General features: G+C 56.4%; 1 protein-coding gene across 5 annotated transcripts in view; it reads right to left on the bottom strand.

The window, feature by feature from the left end:
- The window catches only part of NDST1 (N-deacetylase and N-sulfotransferase 1), a 58,712-nt gene that overhangs the window by 23,700 nt on the left and 16,960 nt on the right, over nt 1–18,052 (bottom strand). For 3 of the 5 annotated variants that reach the window (XM_044388517.3, XM_026510772.4, XM_044388515.3), the window contains exon 2: nt 6,010–6,909. In XM_044388517.3, the coding sequence (XP_044244452.1) occupies nt 6,010–6,522 (513 nt within the window). In that variant the 5' untranslated portion in view covers nt 6,523–6,909. Of the gene's footprint in view, nt 1–6,009; nt 6,910–9,867; nt 9,931–13,664; nt 14,384–18,052 lie in introns of those variants that run through there. The other 2 variants (XM_026510773.4, XM_057312263.1) reach the window with 2 other exon arrangements.

The raw sequence follows: 18,052 nt of genomic DNA, 5'->3' as shown, positions 1-18,052 counted from the left end.
AAGAGCTGTCAGATCCAGAAGCCCCAGGGGAACGGGCACAATCTCAGGTGGGGACTGATAACAGGAGTGTCAACAGGATTCTCTAATGTTCCCGGAGGCCTTATCACATCCCTGGTCCTGTGCAAACCCAGTTGCGCTGGTCCCAACAATATTCCAGCAAACACGCACCATGCGCACCACGCTATTACCAAAGCCAGGAACCCAGGTCAAGCACTTGGCACGCAGGGATGCTGTTAATCCTCACAGCGACCCCACGACAGAGGCATCACTGTCATGCCCATCTTACAGATGAGGAAACTAAGGCCCAGAGAGGCTATGTAATGCCCAAAATCAGAGAAAAGTCTAGCAGCTGTGAGCCCAGACTCTGCCACCAGACTGCCTGGCCTTGGGCAGGTTATGTAACCTCTCTGTGCCTCCGTCTCCTTGGCTGTAAAATGTTCCTCACGGGGTGGTAGAGGATGATGAGTGTTCCTCCTGCAAAGTGCTCAGGACGGGCCGGCGGCATCACAAACGCTCATGCAGTCCCCATACCAGCCGCAGGAGGCAGTTCCTGTGTTATCCCCACTTCATCGGGGAGGACACTGAGGCTGCCCTCGGTTGGTCACACAGGGTCAGGAGGAGCCACAGTGACCAGCAGACGATCTCCCCCTGCAGGCCACACACCTGGCCACCAGGCTCCCTGCCTGGGCTCTCCCAACTGGCTCTGGCTGCCCCATCCTTTCCTTGGGAGCAATCTTAGGTGAATGCCAGTGCAGAAGAGATCAAACAGGAGGTGTCTGCTGGGGATGCCCCAGAGCGTCCCCAACCCTCCATATGCACCTAACACCCCCAAGCCCACCCCCTCCCAGGAACCCAGCTCCCTCCGTCTGCCTTCTCCTCCCAGGGCCCGGTGCTGCCCAGCTCCCTGGGATCTGCAGACAGTACCCACAGCACCCCTTCTCCTCTTTCCTAGACTCACAGCCCCCGCTCCTTCATACCATCCCCCTCCCTCCCCAGCCACCTGATTCTGGATATGGTACAACTGGCCTTTGTCCCTGTGCCAGTTCCATTCTGTTTTCTTCGCCTGACAAACTCCTGTTCATCCTTCAAAACCCAATGCAAATACCCTCTTCTTTGCACTGGCCTCCCTGGATCCAGGTTAGAGCCCCATTTGCAGCACGTTTCACCTTGGCCTTGGCCTTATCTGTTCAGGGTCTCTCTCCCACCAGTCTGCCCGCTTGACGGCAGGAGCTTTATCATTTCCACCTTTGGATCCCTGATGCCCTAAACAGGCTTGATACCCAGAAGGAGCAAATACATGTTTGATGAGCTAACTGGATTTTTATTTTTATTTATCTGGGAGGGTGGAGAGGGACAGAGGGAGAGGGAGAGAGATGCAGGGCTTGATCTCACGACCCTGAGATCACGACCTGAGTGGAAATCAAGAGTCGGATGCCTAAAGGACCGAGCCACGAGTTAGCCGCATTTTTAAAAAGAATAAAAAGGAAAAGACAGATCCCTAGTACCTGGCACCCGACAGTTATTCAATACAGGTGTCATTTGTTCATTCCACAGCTGTTCACTATGTTAAGTGCAAGGGATACAGCGAGGAAAAACAGACACGGCTCCTGACCTCATGAACCTTAAAGTCAAGTAGGGAAGAGAGACAGCAATCAAAATCACAGAAATAAATACAAAACTTCAATGGGGCATATGCTACACAGAGCAAGTTCATAGTTCTGGAAGACTCAATAACTGGCCATAGTCAATTGACTCAAGGAAGACTTCCCAGAGAAGGGGCTAAGATTTAAAGACTGAGTATCAACTAGGGAAAAGGAGGGGCCCCATTCAAAGCAGAGCAAGGGCAAAGGCCCTGAGGGAAGAGAGGGCTCAAGGTATGGCAAGAGGCCAGCAGAGTGATGAAGAGGAAGAGGAGGAGATGGGGCAGAAAGGTCGGCTGGGGCCAGACCTGGGACCCTGGAGGCTTGAAGGGGCTGCGGGAAGCCATCAAAGACTCTATCAAAGGGCTTCAAACAGAGGGATGACACGTTCCAATATGCATTTTAAAAAGATCCATCTGGCTGCTGTGAGGAGAATGACTGGGGTGGGGCAAAGCAAGGGTGCCCAATGGGTCTGGAGAGGACGGTAGCGGGGTTACACAGGGCCACCCAGGAGAGCCGGCCAGGTGAGCACTGCACAAGGACACTCCACTGACGACTGAGCCACGTGCCCCACGTGGACATGCCTTTGCCCAGAGGGTGTCTTCTGCTAACAGCTGCCACTCAGGAGTGCTCGTTTCTAATCCCCACAAAGGCTCTGCACAGCTCTGGCCTCGTTCACTTCACACACACCCATACTTGCCAATGCCCCACCCTGTCCTGAGCCAGCCTCCACTCTGGAGTCCCAATGCAGAGGCCCTGTCTGAGAGGCCGCTCCGCCCAGCACTGCCCAAGGATGGGAACTATGTAGGCTACGTGCAGGCAAAAGCAGTAGGGCCCAGCGACATTTCAGGCCCTGGGGGATCCCATTTCGAAGCCCTGTTCCTGAGCTGACTGCCAGGCGCTGGCAGCAGAACCAGCTGCCCAGCTGGGAGACGTGGAGGAAGGGAGAAAGCCAGTGGGCAATGAAAAGGAGCCAACTGCGGCAGGGAATGGCGAGGAGGCCTCAGCATCACAGAGACTGACCCCTACTGTAGGCCTCAGCCCACCTGAGGGGAACCCCTCCTGTTCCTCAGCACTGACGACCCACTCAGGAGACATCAAATCTCCCAATGGAGTCATACAGGTCGAGGGAGGAAGGGCCCTGACCCGGGAATTGGGAGACCTAATACAGACTCTGATAGTTACTAGCTGGGTGACTTTGGGACCCCCAAGGTTCCCAAGGTACCCCTTCTGGGGGTCTTGGGCCCCTCATCTGTCCGTCTGTTTGCGCTGACACGCTCGTGTGGGGCCGGGCTGCAAGGCATGAGTGTGGTTATTCCAGACAGCTCCTCCACTTTTCCAACCCTGTTTCTTCCCTGAAAATCAAGCGTCTACTTCACAGGGTGGTTGTGAGAATAGCACACGACAAGGCCTGCAAAGCAATGAGTTTGGTGTCCGCCACATAGTAAGTGTGCAATAAAACAGGCTTGGGTAGCCCTTGTCTGTCCCCTGCCGGGATGTGGCCAGCCCCAGGGCCCCTGGAGTCACAACGGCAGGAACCAGGGCTATGGATGAAGACCCACCCCCACCCTCCCGGACCGCACAGGGGCGCACATTGGTCAGAGCCACAAGACAGACAAAGGCGACTACCCGCTTGTTTGCTGAACACGGAGATGACAAAGCAAGACAGCTGCCATTTCTTGGGTGGCTCGGGGTGCCGCCCACTGTCATCTTCAACATGGCCCCGTGAGGCAGGTGCTGTGATGGGCCCCACTTTACAGATGGGCTGAAGATCCTTCCCAAGATCACTGTGCTTATAAATGACGGAAGGGTTTGAACCAGGGTGTGGACTTTTCAGCCCCGGCTCTTACACTGATCTGGGAACCAGCGCTTGTGGGAATTGGAAAGTGAGTGTCTCCAGCCCTCTGGAGTCCATAAACCCTCTGGGTTTGACAAACCCAAAGCCCAGCGCTGATGCAGCCTTGCGGAAAGAGCCAAAGATGGAGTGTGACCACCAGAGGGCTCTGTTTGAGCAGAAAGTCACAGCCACACACACACACACACACACACACCACCCCCACCCCCCCCCACCCCCGCTCAAGACCAAGGAGGGGTCTTGTCTTAAGCAATATGGTAGGAAGAGCACGAAGACTGGAATTTCCGCTGACCCCGCAGTGAGACAGTGAGCCTGTCCCTGCTCCCTGGGAGCCAAGAATTGGGGCTAGACAGGATCCAAACTCTGGTGTACCAACTGTGCCCACGGCCTGGTCCCCAGAGACTACAGGAGGGCTGTGCGCTGATGTAAATTCTATTACGTAAGCGGCATTTGAGGCCCTGGACTCATCACACACAGTGGTTACTACTACCGCCTCTGCAGCCAGACTTCCTGGGTTCAAACCCTGGATCTGCGCTTATTAGAGAGATGAGTGGAGGCACATTTCTTCACCCCTCTTTGCCTCAGTTTCCTGTTCTCTTAAATCAGGATCATATCCACCTCCCTTAAAGGCTGGTTGGTGGGTGCCAGGTGAGTTCATTCTTTACACAAAGCACACGGACAGTGCCCGTGCTGGGTGAGCACTCAATAAATGTCAGCCATTGTGATGATCTTCAGGCCTGGGGCTCTGAATCAAACTTAATGAAGTTCATGGCAGGGAATGGAAGAGTCCAGGAGAAAAGAAAAAACAGACAATGGAGGCAGTCTGAGGTTATGCCACTGAAGAGCCAGAAACCAGGCCAGCGTTTCCCAGAGGGTGCTCTGTGAAATAAAGGGCTTTGTGATCAAGCCAGCTGGGGAACAAATCTCACCAGGTTGCTCTACTGCAGGACTTCTAAGGGCCTTCAATTTCTTGGCCCATAAAACCTTCTTCTGGTGGCAGAGCATCCTGCTTCATTAATGCATGAAAGCATACACGGTGGGAACCCCTCATCTGGACCAGGCTCCTCCCTACACTGAGCACAGGGCCCGGGGCACCGGGGTGCCCACGAATGCCTGGGGACACAAGGGTCCCCGCCAGACATGGGCCACTTCTGACCCACTCCTGCTCCTCTCCCAGCTCATGCCAGAAAAGAACCTGCTTTAGGATCCGTGCACTTACCGTCACGTCTGCCTGGAAAGCCCTTTGTCCCGAGAGCTATGCGGCTCCTTGTCTCCCTTCCTTCCAGTCACTTTGTCAAAGTGGCCATTCTATCAAAAACAGCAGCAACTGCCCATACCCATCACTCCCTGTGCCCTTTCCCGGCTTTATTCCTTCTTGTCCTTATCACCCCTTGCCACATGGTATGTTTACTTGTTCACTGCCTGTCACCCACCCCACCCCACTGCACGGAAATGTCAGCTCCATGACAGCAGTGACCCGGCACACTCCGATTACTACTGTGTCCCCGGTGCCTAGCAAAGGACCTGGAACACAGTCAGCACACAGTAAATATTTGCTGAACGAAGAAACGAAATGTCCCCAAACACCGGTACAGTCCCTACTGCCCATCCTGAGGCCAGAGCCTCTACGTTCCCCCATCCAGCTGTTCCCCACAGACAGCTTCTCTACGACACTGTCAGCAAAGACTCTGATCCAGCAGTCATCCTGGGTGCCCACGGAGCCCAGAGCAGCTCACCTGCCCGTTGGGATTTCCTTCTCCTCTTTCCTCCAATGCAAAATGGTTCTGTGCAGGAGATGTCTAAATGCCACAGCCCACCAGAGCCAAGGGGAAGGAGTACACGATCCAGAGCCCAGACTGCCTACATCTGAGTTCAAATCCTGGCTCTCCCACTTGCAGGCTACCTAGCCTCAGATACATAACCCTCCTAAGCCTTGCTTTGCCCATCTGCAAAAGGAGGGCACACCCCGTCCCTTGGGAAGGCTGCCATGACGTTCAAGGGACCAAGCCTCTCCTACCTCACACCCGTTCCCGGGGCTTCCTTTAGGCAAGTGCCTGCTGTGTGCCAGGCAATCCCCTGCCATGTGCTCCTAATAAAAGCTAATATTTATTTTTTTTTAAGATTTTATTTATTTATTTGAGAGACAGCAAGAGCACAAGCAGGGGGAGGGGCAGAAGGAGAGGGAGCAGCAGACTCCCCGCTGAGCAGGGAGCCCGAGGTGGGGCTCAATCTCAGGAGCCTGGGATCATGATCTGAGCCGAAGGCAGACGCTTAACTGACTGAGCCACCCAGGCACCCCTAAATATTTAAAAAGCACTTATTAGACACCAGGCACTGTGTGCTCCAAGCGCTTTACATATACTCACCCACTTACCCTTCAGGACCATCCTAGGAGGTTGGTGCTACCATTGTACCCATTTTACAGATGAGAGGAGTCAGACACTCATGAGTGTAGAAAAGGGATTCAAACCCACCAGAGCTATGAACTGCTTGGGGAGCCCAAGCCCTGCGTACCTTGAAGAAGCCGATGATGCCCACACCGTAGGCCACACAGTACTTGTCCAGCAGCTCCCGGTTCCAGGCATCCAGATTGACATACTTGAGGATGTTCTCATAAATGATGAGGGCGAAGCGGCCACGGCCCTTGTCGGTGAGTGTGGGCATGTCCCCCTTGCCCGGTGCGATCTCCGTGCGGTACTTGAAGCGGCTGGACTCCAGGATGGCCACGACCTCCTGGCCCAGCTGGGAGTAGAGGCTCTCCACAAACACCAGCACCAGTGGGTCCGTGCGGGACGGGGCGGCCGCCTGCATAGGCTTGAGCGGCAGCAGGCGGCTGGGGGCCACCGGGGGCGGGTCCCCACAGTCAGGCTCAGGGGCGTCCGCCGAGGGTTCCAGGCCCCGCTTCCAGCCATACAGGTAGTAGGCCGAGACAAAAACGCTGAACAGGCAGAAGACGAACAGCAGGAAAAGGACAGCCTGCGGGGACACGTGCCGACACAGCCTCCGGAGGCGCGCCAGGGCGGGCATCCTGGCCCCCGAGACCTAGGCCGCCGGAGGCCCGCCTGCCCTGGCCACCCCCAGGCCCCACGCAGGAGGAGATACCAGAGTCGTCCACTGACCAACAGTTTCACAGACACTTAGCAAGCGCGGCCCTCGGTGGGCAGCAGGAGGGGAGGATCCGGGCCCCCGGCCCTTCCTCCCAGCCAGGGGCACGGTCCACAGGCCGGTCGCGCTCCTTCCTTCCTCCGTGCCCCTTTATGTCACCATGGCAAACCCCCACGTGGTCCTGTGCACAGCAGAAGTGCCCCCAGGGCGTCAGGGCCTCCTGGGGGGGCTGGGCAGTGGGCCGAAGGACACTGGGCAGGCCCGGGGGTGCCGCATGCCGCTCGCTCAGTGGGGCCCCCGGGGCCAAGGCTGTGGAGAGAAGAGGAGAGCCAGAGGTGAGAAGTCAGAGTGTGGGTCTGCTGACTGCGGACACACAGGACCCGACCTCGGTGGGCCCAAACTCAGGTGCTGCTGCCCGACCTGGCTGCATGACTTCACACCTGCTTTGTAATCTCTGAGCCTCAGTTTCCCTACTTGTGAAACAGGGCTGACAACGGTACCTGCCTCACAAGAGGCTCAGGGCTTAAGTCCCTCAGCCTAATGTGTATAATGTGTATCATATGGTGTCTGCGACAGTGGCTGCTATTTATTGTTATTACCAGAGTCTAAGGCTAGACGACGCCAACTCCAGGTGCAGGAAGGACAAAGTGAAATGAACATTGGCAAGACCTGGGAGCTAGAGGTGGAATTCTAATCACAGCTGAACACCACATCCTCACTGTCTCCTCCCCCCCCCCAGTGCAAGCCCCCCCATTTCTCTCCCTGAACGGGCTGAGCAGCCTCATCAGGCAGCCAGAACTTGGGGCTCCTGGGTCCCCTTCGGCCCCATCCCCCACCCAGAGCAGGCCACCGGTACTGGTCTCACTGGAAAGTCCGTGAAGACCACACGCCCACACCCACTAAAGTTCCAATTTCCTCACCCCAAATAGCAGCCCCCAGTCCCCTTACACACAAGTGGAAGCAGCCGCTGAAAGCTAGCAGGAGAGAGACAGGGATGGGGACAGGGACAGAAGGTGTGAGGGTCTGGGTGGGCACAGCCAGGGAGCGAACAGAGGCCTCCAACCCAGGCTTAGGGGAGAAGATCTTGAAAATCCCTCCCAGGCCCAAGACGATCTGGTGCGCTGAGTGTTGGCGCCACATACCAGAGACCCAACAACTGCAGTTCTAGGAACTTACTATCCTAGGGTGGTCACTGAAGTAAGTGTGTAATGATTTCCCGGCCAGAATCCGAATCCCAATGCTGTTTATAATAGCAAATGCCCGACAATAGTGGACTGTCCTTAGCATTTACGCTGCAAGCACCAGCTAGAATCCCAGGCAGCCACCTACGACTTCTACAAGATGGGGAAGAAGGACGTTTACTGACACAGAAATCTAATTGTCACACACGCTGCTGAAGTGGAAAACATTTATAAAAGTACGCACGGTCACATTTCTGTTAAAAACTGTTATGTGTAAGCCAGACACTGGCTCTAAAGCCAAACCAAAAAAACCCCAAAATGTTAACAACGATTATCTCCGAATTATTTTATTTTCTTCCTTTTGTTTCCTAAATTTTCTACAATAATCATTTACTATGTTTGTGAAAATAAAAAAAGATGTTTTTAAAAGATGTGCTCAGAAGCAAGAGGCAGGAGTGTGAAATGAGGATATGTCTCAGACCCCAGTGCGGCTGCCAGTTCTGCCGATGACACGCTGTGTGACTCGGAGCACACCCTAGCTCCTCTCTGGGCTTCCTGCCTGTGAGAGAGGAGCTTGCACCAATCTCGGGGGGCTCTTCCACCTCCCATATTCTGCAATTCAGTCCCTACTATGTGCCAGCACCATGGGGAATCCAAGGCAACCCAGAAAACAGGCACCTACAATGCAGGGGGACGAGTGTGATAGTGGGGGCAGGGTGTTTGAGAGAACTCAGGGGCACTTAACTCTCCTGGAGGGGGAGGATCAAGGAAGGCTTCCTGGAGGAAGTGTTACCTGAACTGACCAGAACAACAAGGGTGGGTTGACCTGGGGTAGGAATAGGGAGGGGCACATGCCTCAGCTTGAGATAAGGGACCGTGCAGAGCTTTCCAGGGACTCCTCGCAATTCTAGCTGAGAGTAGGGCAAGAGGGAACAGGTTTCCTGGGCGGAGCCTGGAGGGCTGGGGTGACAGTCCTGTATATTTCCAGGTTGCAACTGCATCCCATTTCCCACTGATAAGGGCAGCCGTCTGCCCTGCGGCCACAGCAAGCCCCACCTCTCAGCCTTGGGGCCAGGACTGGAGCACAGTGGGTGGAGAGGTACAGCTGCCTGGATGATGCCTGCCAGTCTGCCACGCCTGGGGGCACCTGGCCACTTCGGCCACCCAACCATGCTTCCCCTGCAGGCCTGAGTGCTGTGATCACTGGCCCTTGGTCGATTGCATTAAGAGACTTTCAGTGTACGTGCTAATGATGCAACCAGCCGTCTCAGGCACCTGGGGGTCACAGACCCCTGTGGGAATCTGACAACATTTTCCCATAAAAAATATGCCTATACGCTGGAAAATCTTGTAACAATTTCAAGGAGTCCAGACCCCGTGCTCCAAACCCACCCATGGACCTTAAAGCTCTACAGTAAGAAAACCTTATGGTTACACGTAGACTGGAAGCAGGCAGCTTCATGCACACCCACGCGCCACCTCCCACCAGCTGTGTGACCTTGGGCAAGTTATTTAACTTCTCAGGGCTCCCAGTTTCCTAATCTGTAAAACAGCGAAGTTTGACATGCTCCCATAGTTGTGAAAATTAAATGAGTTGATACATATAAAGCACACAGACCATGCCTAGCACCCAGTACCAAATATGGGCCAGCCACTCTCACCGTGCATGCATAGGCACAGTGTGGGCAAGAACTGAGCCCGCAAAGCACGGCCAAGCCAGCTCCATGCTCTCTCTCAAGTCTCTGACAGTCAGTCCTCAGAAGCCCAAATGCCCATTTTCAGAGGCCCTGGCCTTTCCCTGGAGCCGGATGGATGAGCAAGGGGCCAGATGGTTAGGGGCCAGGGAGAAAGACATGGCACAGCCCAGGCCCAGGAGAGGGTAAAGGGAGGAAGAGAGTGGGCCAGCTAGCCCCTGTCCCCAGAGAAGGCCAAATACTCTGCGGTGGGGGCTGGGGGAGGGAGAGATGCTGCTTCATGCATAAAGTGCCAGCCACCAGCGTGCTGGCACGAGGGCCTCCAGCACCGCCCCCCCACCGCAACCCCCTCGAAGGCCTGGAGCCAGCCATCCAAGACCCTCCACACCCACCTGCATTCCAGAGCCCCTGTGGCTCAAGGATGGAGAACTGGGGGGCTTCTAATCCCCTTGGAGCCACAAAGTCCTCCAGGTCAGCTGAAGGCTTAAGCCTCACGCCCCCGTCCCTCCCCTGCTGCCCTGGGCCTGCCTGGGTCCTGCCGACATTGCCAGCACTTTTCCTAAACTCCAGCCTCGCCCAACCAGTCACCAATCTTGGTCATGCATCTAGGCCTTTGCTAATGAAGTTCCCATTGCTGGAATGCCTCCCCCTCCCCCTTGGGACACTTACTCATCCTTCAAGACCCCAGTTCCAATGTCATCACCTCTCTGAAGTCATCCCCATGCACCACCCCCTTTCCTGCCCCCAAGTCCCATTCCTCAGGCTTCTGCCAGCCCCATCCCCACTCCAGAGGGTGGAACCGGAAAGCCAGGACCCTCAGGCCTAATTCTTTGGCTTGCACAGCATTTTTCTTAAATTTGAGATTTGTTATCAATATTTCAAAACCAGGAGATTTCACATGAAAGTTAGAACTTCTAACTTTTCTTTATAAGGAGCATGTTCTGCTGACACTGGGCACTCATCCCCAGAGGCCACCACCGGCTGGGGCACGTGCTCTCCGGCTAACACAGTCCCATAGCCGACCTCCTTCCTGCACTTGGCTTCCTGCCCAGGCCCTGGGGGCACCTGAGCGTGAGGGCCATGCAGAGCAGACTCGAGGTGTTTGCATACACAACTCTGCACCCTGGAGCTTCCAGATCCCAGGGCGGGACCAGGACTTACGGACCTCTGCCGGGGCAGGCCCTGCCTGACCCCTGGCCGCTGGCACACGGAAGCCCTCCACAAACACTAATTTCATTCCTTCTCTTTCCCCACACGCCTGGCTGCCCCGAAGGACAGGGGCAAGTCTGATTCATCGTGGAAGCCCCCACCGCTCTCCGCAGGCATAGGTCCTAATTGAGTACTCAGGAGATGAATGAATCATAATGAGCTGTTATTACTCCCAATTTACAGATAAGGAGACTGAGGCTCCAAAGTGAAATGACTTGCCACAGTCACATGGGAAACCGCTAAATCTTGACTCAAATAGGTTTCCTTCTGAAACTTCAAATTTGGTCTTTCATTCCTCCATGGGGAGTCCCTCCAAGGGGGTTCTATAATAAAAATAACAGCAACAGTGATACCATATGCTCATCATCATCGTTATTTTTACTGCTACATGTTTCAAGCACTTATCATGAGCCCGGCACTGTGTTTAGCACTTCTACACACCTTACCTCATTTAAGCCTTTTAACTACTCCTGTCGTTATTTACATTCATAGTTGAGGAGAAAGGGGTTCAGAGAGGTTAAGTCACTTGCCCAAACACAACACAGCTAGTCTGTGGCAGAGCTGAAATTTGAACCCAGACCCCAGGAGACAGAAGCAGCTCCAGGGCCCGGCAGGGACACCTTGGCTGCGATGGGGGAGCGCAGGAGGGGGCCTCAGCCTCTGAGGGCCTCGAGCCCTCAGCCAGGCTCCCACTGTGCTCTCCCAGCCCCAGGCCCAGCTCTCCCTGCCAAGGTGCTGGGGATAATGAATGAGATGCTCTGGTCGTCATGGAGATGCCATGGCAACGCTGCACTTTCGGGAAATACCACGGTAACTGTGGCCACTGCTTTGGAGTTGAAAGTCACTCCTTACCCTCACCCCCACACACACACACTCCAAAATGCTCTGCTTCCCCCACAATCCTCTCTAGGACCTAGAGAGAAAGGAGGCAGAGGTCAGGGGCCTTCCAGAGACCAAGCTGTCTAGAAATCAGGACTGGGGAGAGGGTCCGGCCCGGCCCTGGCTGGACAGGTAGGCTCCGGGAGGAGAGCAAGAGCTCTCCGAGGCTGCACTTCCGGTGCCTTTCCTGGGGCGGCGCACTACTCAGCAGCGCTCAAGTCCTCGGTGTCTACTGTGCACACCAGACCTCCCGCGAAGGGCTCACGTGTCATTCTGCCACATCCCAACAATCTGAGAGGCAGTGGTGCGCTAGCTGCTGGCATTACGGTGAAGGGCTCCGAGTGGAGCCAGCCTGCCTGGGCTTGAACCTTGCCCCTATTAATTACCAGCCTTGGGATCTTTGAGCAAATCCCTCAACCTCTCTGAGCCTTGGTTTCCCCAGGTGTAAAACCGGCTTTATACCACTTACTATCTCACAGGGTTGCTGCCAAAACTAAAGGAGAGGATGTGTGGCGAACAGCGTGGGGCCGGGCACACAGTGATAGAGGCTAATACGATGATTAGCCAATTCACAGATCTGGAAACTGAGGCTGGGGAAGGACCTGGCCCCAGGCCACAGATCCAGTTCACAGTGGATCCAGAAGGAGAAGAAAGGAGGTGAGGTTTGGGAGCATACTGGAAGTTGGGAACAAGCAGATGGCCCTTTCCCAGTCCCCTCCTTCTGCACTGGACACTGAAGATGTAGGTTTTTGGGGGGCCCCAAGGTTTTGTGTCTTGGGCGTGACGCTGCTGCAGGATAGACACAGGGAGGTCCCTGCAGCCCCACAAGCTCACGGAACCCAGATTTTATTTCCCGCCTGGGGCATTCCTGACCCTGTCCCCATATCCCCATATTCACACACACACGAATGCCCAGGCCAACTCACGTGGTGCCGGTATGTTCAAGTGGTGTCATCACAGCCATCTGGGCCACAGGCACAAACAGCTTCAAAAGTCTGTGAATGGGCTCCCGGGGTTGGGGGAGGAGGGGTGGCTGCTGGTAGCCCCACAGGCAATCCCAGGGCCACTCCAGGGCCACTCCCCACAGCTGACCCAGCTCCTCCCAGCCTGTCACACCCCCAGAACAATCACACCACCACCCACCACCCCACCACACCCCACAGCCACCCAGCTCCACCAGCCACCCAGCCTCAGCCTGCCCCACCCACCACGTACAGCGCCGCAGAGAAAATCCTCCACATTTGCTTCCCAGCTGTGCAGGAGTCTCTCCAGCCCAATTACACCCCTGGGAGGCCGAACCAGAAGCAAATCCCTTCCTCTGTTGGAATTCACCGCACACCCCATCCCCCACAGGCCCGCAGTGCTGCCTGGCCGCGGGCCAAGCTGCTGCCCGTCACTCACCCCGGAGCCCACGGCTGCCACCGAGGGACTGCCGGCGGGCTGGCTCTGAGTCTCGGGGTTGCAGAGTGTGCCGCCCACCCTGCAGTGAGCACATGGGGACACGGGGACCCCGAGAGAGGAAAGGACCCCCTGCCCCCACCCCCACCTACCTGGGCCCATTTTCTTGTCCACTGAAACACCGCCCAATCTCCTCCAAAGCCAGCCTCAGCCCGGAGTGGGACTCCGCTGGCTATGGCTGTATTTCAAAGTCCCAGGTGAGCTCCCCCGCTCGTGTCCCACCATGCAATGCTGCGCGCATGCTGCAGGATGCCGGCTGCTCTTCCCCCCACAACGCTGGTCCCCCAGCTTCACCAAAAGCTCTCCAGAACAGAAGCGCTCTCCTACCCGTGGCAGGTGCTCAAGAGAGATAGGCCCCTGCCAATCACCTTCCCCTTTTTGGATCTGCTATGAGAAATCTCCAAGCAGCATTAATAATATGACCCTTCATTTATTAGACACGAATATGTCTGTAGTCCGCGCTATTAACCCTTAGCACAGCGCCACGACCCACCTTCCCCTCACGTGACAGACAAGGACAGTGAGGCCCGGAGGCGGCCTGCGACTTGTCCCAGCGCACAGAGCTGACGAGGGGGTGACTGGGATCCCACACAGGCCACCCGGCTCGTCAGCTTTCAGCCACACGGGGCCCCCCCACACTCACCCGGCACGGCTCTCACCACTGCTCCGCACATCCCACTCTCTGCTCCCTCTGAATGGTGCTCTTTCTGTTTTTGTTTTCACCCATTTTACGTGTGTTTTAACATCAAAAGCAGCCTCTCACGCTCCGTCTTGGAAGAAGACTCACGAATCGTCCATCAGTCAACACGCAAACAAAGCATAAAGTGTGGGTTCACGCCCAGGTTCCCCGCCTGGGATTTGCGCTGGGTTCCCCAGCAGGGAACGCTCGACAGAAAAACCTCAAGAACTTAGACCCCACTTGTTGAGAATTTGTCTTTCCTCCAACAGAGCCCGAGCGAGAGTTCACCTTTGCACCACCTCTGAAGAAAGGGTTTACCGAGCAAACAGACAAGACAGCTTAGGGGAGGGGCAGAGTGAGGAACAAGACAGGTCAGGACCAGCCGCCCTCCAGTCCCACCAAAGCTCCTAACACGGACCGGTGTGGGCAGGCCCATCACCCGGCATGCTCCTTACTAGCCCATGAAGCTGCCCCAAAGAGGGCGTGCTCCCCTCAACCCCCAAATCCATCTATGACAGAGTCAAATCCATTCCTTTCTTTCTTAGGCTCAGATCGTAGGCACTCCGAAGGAATGGAATATTTCCTTGCAAATAGCATCACCTCCCTCACTGACAGCAGCCAGCACTGGCTGAGCTCCTGGTAACTCACCAGCCCCACACTGGGACTGTGCTGAGAGCTTTCCCTCATCTGTCACACCCAACCCTCACACCCTGAAAGGTGGGGTCAATGATATGTACACTTTACAGATGGGGAAACTCAGGCTCAGAGAGGGTAAGGAACTGACTAAAGGTCACACAGCTGGGCAGAGGCAGAGCTTAGGATTACCCCAAGCCAGCCCACCTTGGGGCCCCTGTTTGTAACACCTATATAGTCCTCATGTCTAGCGTTCCACACCATTCTTAACCTAGCTCTGTGGCTTAGAGCATGTCCAGAGAGAGGCTTCCCGCAGATCATCAGCTCCCGCTGCCTAAACACAGGCTGACCCAACTTCTCCAGGGATGGGAAAGCCCTCACTGTCGGAGAAGGACACCACAGATTCCCAGCAAGGCAAGACCTCAGCCAGAGGGTCTTCACCTTCCCTTGTCCCGGGGGGTCTCTGTCATCTCTGACAAGCAGGTGTCCACATGAGGCGGGGGGGCTGCCTCCAGGCCCCAGGGAAAGGCCTCATGTGAGGGAAGAAGAGACAGAGGCAGGAGTGCGGGTAAGAAGCAAGAGACCTCAACTTCGAGAGCGAACTTGGAGGGTAACGGCGCCCAGCATGCCTCATGGGTCTGGTGCACACCAGGTCCTATCATGACCTCACTTATTCACCATGTCTTCCCAATGAAGCAGAACACCCTGAACACCCCAGGTCACCGGATGCCCCCTGAAAGATTCCAAGAAACAGGCATCCTGGGGGGGGAGGCGCTCCATCTCACAGATGCAAAAGCCAAAATCCACGTGGGCCTGGAGTCCGTATCAGCATCCCAGCCCCTCCACTCGCTCCCTCTGCACCGCTGGACAAGACCCTTCCCTACTTCTAGCCTCTGTTTCCTTGACTGGACAAGGAGGGGTGTGGACTGGATCAGAAGGCTGTGACCTGGAGTTACAGAACCCTCTGAGAATCTACAAAAGCTCTTAGGGAGCTCCCCCAGGCAGATACCACATTCCAAACAAATTCAGGGTGGCGTGATCGGTCCGCACCATACAGCAAATTAAGAACGTGAGAACTTTCTAGGGGTCCTCATGGCTTTGACATGCCCTGGCTTTCACAGTGTAGACAGGACCGAAGTCCTGAATGTGACTCCTGACCACCCTGGGACCTCACCATTCCAGCCACCCCCCACGGCCTTGCAATAAATCTTCAACTCTCAGACCTGTTGGCTTCCAGGGGGTTCATGGACTTGTCCAGCTCAAGAGAAGCTACGAAAGAAACTGAGCCCTTCCTTCCCATCCCTCGGCCACTACCTCCTTCTACTCCACCAGGAATCTGCCCGGTCAGCCCTGAGCCATCTTTCTGGGGCGGCCCCAGGGGCTGGGACACTTGAGGAACCTGGCCCTGGTCCTAAATGCAGACAGGATCCAGTGCCAGGCTTGGGGGCCAGGCCGCCCCCACCCCTGCACCCCGGCCCCCTCCCACATGGCCGTGAACATGCGGGCACTGCAGGCACACACGTCCAGATGGACCTGGGAGGACTGGACAGGAGAGACGGGCCTAGGGGCCATGGTCGGAGGGTACGGGACAGCCGGGGAGAGAACGCCAAGACCCACCAGACCTCCAGGCCGCAGCGCTGGGCTCCGCTTCCCTTCAGGCCGTCCTCTTCATGGCTGTACACTCCTCACTTAAAGACCGCACCTAATCCCAGAGCTAGGACAAATGGCATTACTCTCGCGCCAGCCCCCTCCCTGGGAGGGAGGGAGGGAGGGAGAGAGGGAGAGAGGGAGGGGTGGCCCTAGGGCACCCTGAGCTGAGCCACCAACAGAGATCCCTGCCGGAAGCCTCCAGGCCCCTCACTAACGTGTTCCTTGCTAGAGGCCACCGGCCCCTCCCTCCCGGACTTCGGAAGAGGATGTCCTGCTGGGTTCGGCCCCACAGCAGGCATGAGCCCCTGCCTGGAAGTGCTTTCCATGTCCCTGGCCCTCAGGCTGCTGGGCCCTTTAGACGCCACCCATACTGGAGGAGCCCACGTTGGCAGCCACTCTGCCTGGCTTCCCACGTGATCCAAATCAGGCCCTTCCCCCTCCAGACCTCAGTTTCCCCACGTGTCCTGAGAAGAAGAGGAAGAAGGCCTGATATCCTCCATGGGGCCAGCTGGTGGTCAAAGGGTTTGTGACATTGGCTTCTGGGCCCTGCCCCACTCTGACTCAGCTGGCGAGGACTTCCCAGGGCCCGGTCAGGCAGAGGAAGAGCAGGGTGGCTGCCAGAGGGTGGAAGGCGCAAACGCCATGCCAGTGTGTTGAGGTGTTGGGTAAAAAGGGCCTGACGTAGCCCAGAGAGGAGAAGCAACTAGGCCACGGTCACACACACAGCTGGAAAGGGGCCAGGCTAGCTTGGCTTTACTCTGCAACAGCGTACGTGTGACACTGTCCACCTACGAGGGGATTTGCCTTTTCAGAGGACACCAAGGAAAGCACGATAATGGCAGGATTTCAGGCCCCGAGAGCTGCAGTAGGGAAAAAAGATGGAGTGTTTATATGTGTGGGCCCGGGGATGGAGACTGGGCTGATTGTCCAAGTCCCCTCGTGTCCCCTCACAAGGGTGGCCCAGGACCCTCCCAGCCCTTCGTAAAGCCTGAGAATCCCTGGAGGGAGCAGAGGCCTTGGCTACCTTTTCACAGCCACCTAAGGCCCAGCCAACAGGCCCAGCAGGGGTGATGGGGAAACTGCCCCGGATGGACATCCCCAGACTAGGCTGCCCACAGGACAGGAAAGCCTTAGGGAAACCGAAAAGGCTCCAGACCCTGTAGCCAGAGCGGAGGGAAGCCGGATGTGCTGGGGCAACAAAGAGGAAGGGAAAGCTTTGGGTCGCTTAGAGCTGCAGACTCTCCCTAATCTCCTGGAAGCCTGGTGGGCACAGCGCGGGCCTGCTGAGACCAAGGAGGCTTCACTCAGGGCACGCATGAAAGTGGCCTCGTTCCTCTAGACTTGCTGGGACTTGCCACTGCGACAGGAGCCCCCCACCCACATGCTTACATGGAGGCACAGCTGGTAGGACAGGGGCAGGAGGGGGGCAGGCAGGTGGGAGGGCCTCACTTGCTCTGGAACTCAGAAACTAGAGAGCCCAGACCGAGTGAAAAGCACCCGGTGACCTACTTATTGCGGATTCCTTTTAAAGGGGCCCAAGAGGCCACAGTGAGCTGCCTAGAAGGTGCCTCTCAGGTGTCTCTGCACTTCCAAGGCTTGGGGATCAGTTCCTGCAGTCAGGAGACTGGAGGTGCAGTCCTAGCCCGGGCGAGGGTGAGGCTGGCGAGGCAGCAGGCACAAACGGGCTGGAGGCACCCATTCTCAGGGGTTGCTGTGCACCTGCCCAGTGCTGAGAGTGGGCACCATCTCCCAGGGGCCCCTGAGAGTGAGGGCTCCCTACGGTGTACCTCTAGGTGCCTCACCCCAGGCCCAGTCCTCCTCTAACCTGCCAGGGACCTCAGCCAAGCACCTGCTCCTTTCCAGGACCTGCTTTGTTCACCAGCAAAACGGACAGTTCCAGATGACTCCAAAGGCCCTCCTGGCTCCAATCTGGGCAACTGACCTCTGCAGCTCGTCCCCAGAAATGGGCACAATGGCCCCCACTCCCCACCATCCACAAACCCAACAGTCCCCAAGCTCCAGGCAGAAAACACACTATACAACCCCCCAGTATAACCATGTGCTGGGCC

The sequence above is a fragment of the Ursus arctos genome, unplaced genomic scaffold (genome assembly GCF_023065955.2).
Source record: "Ursus arctos isolate Adak ecotype North America unplaced genomic scaffold, UrsArc2.0 scaffold_15, whole genome shotgun sequence".
Lineage (NCBI taxonomy): Eukaryota > Metazoa > Chordata > Mammalia > Carnivora > Ursidae > Ursus > Ursus arctos.
This window is presented reverse-complemented; position numbering and strand designations above follow the sequence as displayed.